The 10,235-nt window shown below is 41.5% G+C and overlaps 1 protein-coding gene across 2 annotated transcripts in view; it reads right to left on the reverse strand.

Moving 5' to 3' along the window:
- zgc:123258 (uncharacterized protein LOC641502 homolog) overlaps window positions 1–10,235 on the reverse strand; it is a 118,542-nt gene that overhangs the window by 22,904 nt on the left and 85,403 nt on the right. For both annotated transcript variants that reach the window (XM_034186925.1, XM_034186917.1), the window contains exon 12: window positions 9,137–9,236. In XM_034186925.1, coding sequence (XP_034042816.1) covers window positions 9,137–9,236 — 100 coding nt within the window. The remainder of the gene's footprint in view (window positions 1–9,136; window positions 9,237–10,235) is intronic.

Raw genomic sequence — 10,235 nt, forward strand, 5'->3', positions numbered from 1 at the left:
CATTATGTTTTTATGTCTGGCTTGTATTTTCTTTTTAGTCTTTTATGTTTTTACTTCTTATTGTGCCTTTTCTTGACTTTAATTCATTTTGTTCTGTTGTGAATTTGTGTTGTAAAGCACCTTGAGGCAGCTCTGTCGTGAGAAGGCCCTATAGAAATTAATAAAATTGAAATGACTATTTTCCCCAATTTTTCTTCTGTTCGGATCTGAAAGGAATCTGTACATCTGGAAACCCTTGTTGTGTCTACTTGTGCCTCCAAATGCACAACAACCTGGCATTTTCAATAAATAAATAAATAAAATAGCTGGATTTACTTGCAGACACTTTAACAGCGAACACTATTTTGAACGTAAGATGGCACGTGACCGTGACCGTTTTTTTTTTTTTTGGACTTGTCATGTCGCTACTCTCTGAAGGCACTCTAGAGGGCACCCCCGCCACTTCTTTCTGTCTGGATTCATGCCTGATTTGCAGCCTCTGCGCAAGAACAATCAAGAATTTGTGTCTTGTATTTATATGAAAAGCGTGACCTGACTGATAGGTAACAAGGTTTTCTGAGCAATTTTAGCTGTATTTTTTTGGGGGGGTGGGGGGGCATTAGTGTTTGTTGTTAACACATTATCTGTTTGGCAGCTGTGTTTTCATTTTAACCACAGCAAGGACACATACGAGGTCTGTTAGAAAAGTATCCAACCTTTTTATTTTTTTCAAAAACCATATGGATTTGAATCACGTGTGATTGCATCAGCCAAGGTTGAACCTTCGTGCGCATGCGTGAGTTTTTTCACGCTTGTTGGTTGCGTCATTCGCCTGTGAGCAGGCTTTGTGTGAGCAGTGGTCCACACCTCTTGTCGTTTTTTTATTGCGAATAAATGTCTGAACGATTTGGAGCTTTGCTGCACCAATTTTTTTCCAGAAACTGTGAGAGACCTCCAGGTGGACACCGTTCGGAAAATTAATATGGCTTTCAGGGACGATTTTGTGGGGATTACACAGATTAAGGAGTGTTACTGCCGCTTTAAGGACGGCCCACAGCGTCTGAAACCCCGCTGAAACAACCAGATCATTTCCAACGTGAAGGCTTTGTTGATCCGGGACGTCGTCTGACTTTCACAAAAAGGCAGGAGACGTGGACATCAGCACTTTTTCGGCACATTCCACTGTTACAGGAGTTTTTTTCATGGAAAGAAAAGCGGAGGACTGCGCCACCGTGCCGCTCATGGCGCGGGACAAAACCACCTCCGTGTTGGTCTCACAGGACGGCTTTCAGGTGGCTTTCAGACGGCTTCTGGTTGCTTTTCAGTCGTGAGATTATCCGACAAATTGAGCATGAGCTGGACATGCCCCAACATGTCCTGTGAGGCTTCATCACGGCGTTGCTTTGTGCCATGCGGCTCCACCGCGACGCGCGGAATTCCTCCGCTTTTCTTTCCATGACAAAAACTCCTGTAACAGTGGAATGTGCCGTTCATTTCTAAACTGGACGCTGTCTTGATCCGGTATGTCCTCTGACTAGCAAAGGAATTGCGGAAGATGTGGACTTCAGCACTTTTTCCAGCACATTGAGACAGACGTGCGGAGGAGTTCCCGCTCTCAGACGCTGTGGGCCGTCCTTAAAGCGGCAGTAACACTCCTTAATCTGTGTAATGCCCACAAAATCGTCCCTGAAAGCCATATTAATTTTCCGAACGGTGTCCACCTGGAGGTCTCTCACAGTTTCTGGAAAAAAATTGATGCAGCAAAGCTCCAAATCGTTCAGACATTTATTCGCAATAAAAAAACGCAGAGAGGGTGGACCACTGCTCACAGGCGAATGACGCAACTGACAGGCGTGAAAAAACTCACGCATGCGCACGAAGGTTCAAGCTTGGCTGATGCAATCACACGTGATTCAAATCCATATGGTTTTTGAAAAAAATAAAAAGGTCGGATACTTTTCTAACAGCCCTCGTATGTTTGCAAAACTCTGTGCTCTGCTTGCTGTGACGTCAGTGACACATGGACACATACACACAGTAGACTTGTCGCAGAGCGAATCGTCCGCCCCTGAAAATTGGTCCATGCTGCCTTCACTGCGCATGCGTCATTTCGGAGCTCAGCAGCTTGTCTGAGACAGTCTTTTCACCCAAAGCGATCAATGGATAAATGTGATTATTAACCATCAGATGACAAGGTAAAACACTCTTAAATCATTCTAAAGTCAGTTCTAAGCAGAAACGAGGTGATACTCTGTGACGCTTTCAGATGACCGACATGCAATGAACGCATCAGCTAGCAGCTCATGTAGCTGCGACACTCTGATAGCTTCCTCTGTCTTTTATGATAAAATAATGCTGAATTTATGTGGAAATGATTGTTGTACAAAATCTGTTGCTGAGATAGATGATGACTGGGGTGCAGTCTGAAGCAGAAACGTGGTGATAATCTTCGGCTGATGATGTATGCTCAGTGAAGGCAGGGTGGACTGAGTTTTAGGAGGGACCATTCAGTCTGCAACAGCCTGACCCCCCCGCCTCACACTACCTCAGCTGTCACAGGAATATCAGTGGAAGAGGTGTAAACACTTCTGTTGCATATTCATTAACTCATTTTCTGAACCACCTCAGTTCCAGTTAAGGGTCACAGGTGGGCTGGAGCCTATCCTAACAGTCAATTGGGCAAAAGGCAAGGCACACCCTGGAGACGTCACCAGTGTAGCACCAGGACGACACAGAGACAGACAAACTCAATGACTCTCACTCACACTTACAGCCAATTTAAAGTTTCCAGTTCACCTCCCCTGCATTTTGTTTGTTCCTCAGGAAAAAAAAAGCTTTTACCCAGCTGACATCTTCAATCAATCAATCAATTTTTTTATATAGCGCCAAATCACAACAAACAGTTGCCCCAAGGCGCTTTATATTGTAAGGCAAGGCCATACAATAATTATGTAAAACCCCAACGGTCAAAACGACCCCCTGTGAGCAAGCACTTGGCTACAGTGGGAAGGAAAAACTCCCTTTTAACAGGAAGAAACCTCCAGCAGAACCAGGCTCAGGGAGGGGCAGTCTTCTGCTGGGACTGGTTGGGGCTGAGGGAGAGAAGCAGGAAAAAGACATGCTGTGGAGGGGAGCAGAGATCGATCACTAATGATTAAATGCAGAGTGGTGCATACAGAGCAAAAAGAGAAAGAAACAGTGCATCATGGGAACCCCCCAGCAGTCTACGTCTATAGCAGCATAACTAAGGGATGGTTCAGGGTCACCTGATCCAGCCCTAACTATAAGCTTTAGCAAAAAGGAAAGTTTTAAGCCTAATCTTAAAAGTAGAGAGGGTGTCTGTCTCCCTGATCTGAATTGGGAGCTGGTTCCACAGGAGAGGAGCCTGAAAGCTGAAGGCTCTGCCTCCCATTCTACTCTTACAAACCCTAGGAACTACAAGTAAGCCTGCAGTCTGAGAGCGAAGCGCTCTATTGGGGTGATATGGTACTACGAGGTCCCTAAGATAAGATGGGACCTGATTATTCAAAACCTTATAAGTAAGAAGAAGAATTTTAAATTCTATTCTAGAATTAACAGGAAGCCAATGAAGAGAGGCCAACACGGGTGAGATATGCTCTCTCCTGCTAGTCCCCGTCAGTACTCTAGCTGCAGCATTCTGAACCAACTGAAGGCTTTTTAGGGAACTTTTAGGACAACCTGATAATAATGAATTACAATAGTCCAGCCTAGAGGAAATAAATGCATGAATTAGTTTTTCAGCATCACTCTGAGACAAGACCTTTCTGATTTTAGAGATATTGCGTAAATGCAAAAAGGCAGTCCTACATATTTGTTTAATATGCGCTTTGAATGACATATCCTGATCAAAAATGACTCCAAGATTTCTCACAGTATTACTAGAGATCAGGGAAATGCCATCCAGAGTAACGATCTGGTTAGACACCATGCTTCTAAGATTTGTGGGGCCAAGTACAATAACTTCAGTTTTATCTGAGTTTAAAAGCAGGAAATTAGAGGTCATCCATGTCTTTATGTCTGTAAGACAATCCTGCAGTTTAGCTAATTGGTGTGTATCCTCTGGCTTCATGGATAGATAAAGCTGGGTATCATCTGCGTAACAATGAAAATTTAAGCAATACCGTCTAATAATACTGCCTAAGGGAAGCATGTATAAAGTGAATAAAATTGGTCCTAGCACAGAACCTTGTGGAACTCCATAATTAACTTTAGTCCGTGAAGAAGATTCCCCATTTACATGAACAAACTGTAATCTATTAGACAAATATGATTCAAACCACCGCAGCGCAGTGCCTTTAATACCTATGACATGCTCTAATCTCTGTAATAAAATTTTATGGTCAACAGTATCAAAAGCAGCACTGAGGTCCAACAGAACAAGCACAGAGATAATAAGTCCACTGTCCGAAGCCATAAGAAGATCATTTGTAACCTTCACTAATGCTGTTTCTGTACTATGATGAATTCTAAAACCTGACTGAAACTCTTCAAATAGACCATTCCTCTGCAGGTGATCAGTTAGCTGTTTTACAACTACCCTCTCAAGAATCTTTGAGAGAAAAGGAAGGTTGGAAATTGGCCTATAATTAGCTAAGATAGCTGGGTCAAGTGATGGCTTTTTAAGTAATGGTTTAATTACTGCCACCTTAAAGGCCTGTGGTACATAACCAACTAACAAAGATAGATTGATCATATTTAAGATTGAAGCATTAAATAATGGTAGGACTTCCTTGAGCAGCCTGGCAGGAATGGGGTCCAATAAACATGCCGATGGTTTGGACGAAGCAACCAATGAAAATAACTCAGACAGAACAACCGGAGAGAAAGAGTCTAACCAAATACCGGCATCACTGAAAGCAGCTAAAGATAACGATACATCTTTGGGATGGTTATGAGTAATTTTTTCTCTAATAGTCAAAATTTTGTTAGCAAAGAAAGTCATGAAGTCATTACTAGTTAAAGTTAATGGAATACTCAGCTCAATAGAGCTCTGACTCTTTGTCAGCTTAGCTACAGTGCTGAAAAGAAACCTGAGGTTATTCTTATTTTCTTCAATTAGTGATGAGTAGAAAGATGTCATAGCTTTACGGAGGGCTTTTTTATAGAGCAACAAACTCTTTTTCCAGGCTAAGTGAAGATCTTCTAAATTAGTGAGACGCCATTTCCTCTCCAACTTACGGGTTATCTGCTTTAAGCTACGAGTTTGTGAGTTATACCACGGAGTCAGACACTTCTGATTTAAAGCTCTCTTTTTCAGAGGAGCTACAGCATCCAAAGTTGTCTTCAAAGAGGATGTAAAACTATTGACGAGATACTCTATCTCCCTTACAGAGTTTAGGTAGCTACTCTGCTCTGTGTTGGTATATGACATTAGAGAACATAACGAAGGAATCATATCCTTAAACCTAGTTACAGCGCTTTCTGAAAGACTTCTAGTGTAATGAAACTTATTCCCCACTGCAGGGTAGTCCATCAGGGTAAATGTAAATGTTATTAAAAAATGATCAGACAGAAGGGAGTTTTCAGGGAATACTGTTAAGTCTTCTATTTCCATACCATAAGTCAGAACAAGATCTAAGATATGATTAAAGTGGTGGGTGGACTCATTTACTTTTTGAGCAAAGCCGATAGAGTCTAATAATAGATTAAATGCAGTGTTGAGGCTGTCATTCTCAGCATCTGTGTGGATATAAAAATCGCCCACTATAATTATCTTATCTGAGCTAAGCACTAAGTCAGACAAAAGGTCTGAAAATTCACAGAGAAACTCACAGTAACGACCAGGTGGACGATAGATAATAACAAATAAAACTGTTTTTTGGGACTTCCAATTTGGATGGACAAGACTAAGAGACAAGCTTTCAAATGAATTAAAGCTCTGTCTAGGTTTTTGATTAATTAATAAGCTGGAATGGAAGATTGCTGCTAATCCTCCGCCACGGCCCGTGCTACGAGCATTCTGACAGTTAGTGTGACTCGGGGGTGTTGACTCATTTAAACTAACATATTCATCCTGCTGTAACCAGGTTTCTGTTAGGCAGAATAAATCAATACGTTGATCAATTATTATATCATTTACCAACAGGGACTTAGAAGAGAGAGACCTAATGTTTAATAGACCACATTTAACTGTTTTAGTCTGTGGTGCAATTGAAGGTGCTATATTATTTTTTCTTTTTGAATTTTTATGCTTAAATAGATTTTTGCTGGTTATTGGTGGTCTGGGAGCAGGCACCGTCTCTACGGGGATGGGGCAACGAGGGGATGGCAGGGGGAGAGAAGCTGCAGAGAGGTGTATAAGACCACAGCTCTGCCTCCTGGTCCCAACGCTGGACAGTCACAGTTTGGAGGATCCAAGAAAATTGGCCAGATTTCTAGAAATAAGAGCTGCTCCATCTAAAGTGGGATGGATGCCGTCTCTCCTAACAAGACCAGGTTTTCCCCAGAAGCTTTGCCAATTATCAATGAAGCCCACCTCATTTTTTGGACACCACTCAGACAGCCAGCAACTCAAGGAGAACATGCGGCTAAACATGTCACTCCCGGTCCGATTGGGGAGGGGCCCAGAGAAAACTACAGAGTCCGACATTGTTTTTGCAAAGTTACACACCGATTTAATGCTAATTTTAGTGACCTCCGATTGGCGTAACCGAGTGTCATTACTGCCGACGTGAATTACAATCTTACCAAATTTACGCTTAGCCTTAGCCAGCAATTTCAAATGTCCTTCGATGTCGCCTGCTCTGGCCCCCGGAAGACAATTGACAATGGTTGCTGGTGTCGCTAACTTCACATTTCTCAAAACAGAGTCGCCAATAACCAGAGTTTGATCCTCGGCGGGTGTATCGTCGAGTGGGGAAAAACGGTTAGAGATGTGAACGGGTTGACGGTGTACACGAGGCTTCTGTTTAGGGCTACGCTTCCTCCTCACAGTCACCCAGTCAGCCTGCTTTCCCGACTGCCCGGGATCTGCCAGGGGGGAACTAGCGGCGGCTAAGCTACCTTGGTCCGCACCGACTACAGGGGCCTGGCTAGCTGTAGAATTTTCCACGGTGCGGAGCCGAGTCTCCAATTCGCCCAGCCTGGCCTCCAAAGCTACGAATAAGCTGCACTTATTACAAGTACCGTTACTGCTAAAGGAGGCCGAGGAATAACTAAACATTTCACACCCAGAGCAGAAAAGTGCGGGTGAGACAGGAGAAGCCGCCATGCTAAATCGGCTAAGAGCTAGTAGCTACGCAACCTAGCGGATTCCTAAAAACACACGAAGTGAATAATGTGTAAATAATTTAAAGGTGATTCAGCAGAAGGAGTGCCCCAATCAAGGCACCAAACAGGCCATGAAGCAGCACAGGCAACGCACGACAACAGCGAACGCACGACAACGGTGCCAAAATAAAACAAAAATCAACTAAACACGCTGTGGAGCAGCACAGACAACGCACAACAACAGTGCTAAAAGAGAAAAAAATAAAATAAAATAAAATAAAAAAAATAAAAACGAAAGCGTTAGCAAGCTAGTTAGCTTGCCAACGCTGATGAAAGTTAGCTGATAAAAGTGCTCCGTCGCGATGTTTCGACCGTTAGAGGTCTTCCTTAGGCGTTGGAGCACAGTAAAAAAGTAAAAAGGTAAAAAAGTCTTGAAAAAGACTTAATTCAAGTCCAAAGCAGCAGGTAGCAGTCTCTGTGTAAACAGTCCCAACAGAGAGCCAAAATTCTGATGCCAACACGTCAAGCACAGGATGCTTGACATGAGATATGCTCTCTCCTTCTAGTCCCCGTCAGTACTCTAGCTGCAGCATTTTGAATTAACTGAAGGCTTTTTAGGGAACTTTTAGGACAACCTGATAATAATGAATTACAATAGTCCAGCCTAGAGGAAATAAATGCATGAATTAGTTTTTCAGCATCACTCTGAGACAAGACCTTTCTGATTTTAGAGATATTGCGTAAATGCAAAAAAGCAGTCCTACATATTTGTTTAATATGCGCTTTGAATGACATATCCTGATCAAAAATGACTCCAAGATTTCTCACAGTATTACTAGAGGTCAGGGTAATGCCATCCAGAGTAAGGATCTGGTTAGACACCATGTTTCTAAGATTTGTGGGGCCAAGTACAATAACTTCAGTTTTATCTGAGTTTAAAAGCAGGAAATTAGAGGTCATCCATGTCTTTATGTCTGTAAGATAATCCTGCAGTTTAGCTAATTGGTGTGTGTCCTCTGGCTTCATAGATAGATAAAGCTGGGTATCATCTGCGTAACAATGAAAATTTAAGCAATACCGTCTAATAATACTGCCTAAGGGAAGCATGTATAAAGTGAATAAAATTGGTCCTAGCACAGAACCTTGTGGAACTCCATAATTAACTTTAGTCTGTGAAGAAGATTCCCCATTTACATGAACAAATTGTAATCTATTAGACAAATATGATTCAAACCACCGCAGCGCAGTGCCTTTAATACGTATGGCATGCTCTAGTCTCTGTAATAAAATTTTATGGTCAACAGTATCAAAAGCAGCACTGAGGTCTAACAGAACAAGCACAGAGATGAGTCCACTGTCTGAGGCCATAAGAAGATCATTTGTAACCTTCACTAATGCTGTTTCTGTACTATGATGAATTCTAAAACCTGACTGAAACTCTTCAAATAGACCATTCCTCTGCAGATGATCAGTTAGCTGTTTTACAACTACCCTTTCAAGAATTTTTGAGAGAAAAGGAAGGTTGGAGATTGGCCTATAATTAGCTAAGATAGCTGGGTCAAGTGATGGCTTTTTAAGTAATGGTTTAATTACTGCCACCTTAAAAGCCTGTGGTACATAGCCAACTAACAAAGATAGATTGATCATATTTAAGATCAAAGCATTAAATAATGGTAGGGCTTCCTTGAGCAGCCTGGTAGGAATGGGGTCTAATAAACATGTTGATGGTTTGGATGAAGTAACTAATGAAAATAACTCAGACAGAACAATCGGAGAGAAAGAAAAGTTATTTAAAATTCTAAGCGCCTCTGAGAGCTCACGGGTATTGACAGCTGCCTACATTTGCCATGAGCAGTTCTGTTCCATTTTATAATCTTCAAACACCACAGAGCTTGTGTAAACACAAATAGTGACTCTTCTCTCTTACCTGGCACAATGATATCTCCATAACCCAGAATGGAAAACTGCATCCCACACAGGTTCTGGGCCCAAGCTGAGAACCGTGGGACACGCATCACCACTGGCAGCTAAGGAAAGAAAACATTTTTGGACGTTTAAATGACATTATTTGTTACAACAGAATTGCAACAAATGTACAAAGCAACTTACAAAGAGCTGATTTAATAGTTTGTAGTCTATTAAAGTCTGTCAAGTCTTTTATAAACATTTTTATAAAGAAATCCTCAGAACCAGTGATGAAAGTGGGGCATGGGAGGGGGACTCTGAAAATTTTTGGCAAGGACTGAAGCCCTTGGTGGGGGGTGTGGGGGTTCTGCTCCAGACAAATTTGAAATCTCAGATGCATTCTGGTGCATTTTCAGGTCTTTACCCACCAAACTTTTTTTTTTTTAAATAATTTGTTTCTTGCATCAGGTCAATTTTCCCACAACTTTACATTTTGGCCCAGAACATACACAGTATTGAGCTGATACTCAGTATCAATTCAAATGGATGGCACATGAATACATTTATGCACACAGCTGCACGTCTGAGCACATCAAAGAGATATGTTTGTTTTGGATCTGAACAGCTCAGATTAAAGTGCCTGGGTCAAAATGTCCCACAACATCATCTCTGTATATAAACTCTTCCTAAACATTCCACTACACATCAAAGTGTCCATATTTTATACACCAGTTATGACCTTAGATAAGGAAAAGCCACAAAATTTCATGAAGAAAAAGAAAGGATAACCAGTACTTTGGTTGTGTGGAATGCAAGAATTACATCTGCAGAAAGCACATTTACATTCTGTCTGGAGAACACTGAAAATGTTGAACAATGAAAATATGAGAAAACGGGGCAAGTTAAATGAAGAAAAAAGTGTTAACTTTAACTAGACAGTTCTTAAATGCAGTGTTGGAATTGAAAATGTATGTCTCTTTTCTAAATGTTTATATAAACTAAAAGTTGTTATTGGTTTAACATAGGTTTTTTTTTTTTTTTTTTTTTAACTGTTTTGAGTGAATTTACACAGAATGGGTCAAAATTACCTGCAACATAAGCCATGTAATTTTTTCAACATA

The sequence above is a fragment of the Thalassophryne amazonica genome, chromosome 2 (genome assembly GCF_902500255.1).
Source record: "Thalassophryne amazonica chromosome 2, fThaAma1.1, whole genome shotgun sequence".
Taxonomy (NCBI): Eukaryota; Metazoa; Chordata; class Actinopteri; order Batrachoidiformes; family Batrachoididae; genus Thalassophryne; species Thalassophryne amazonica.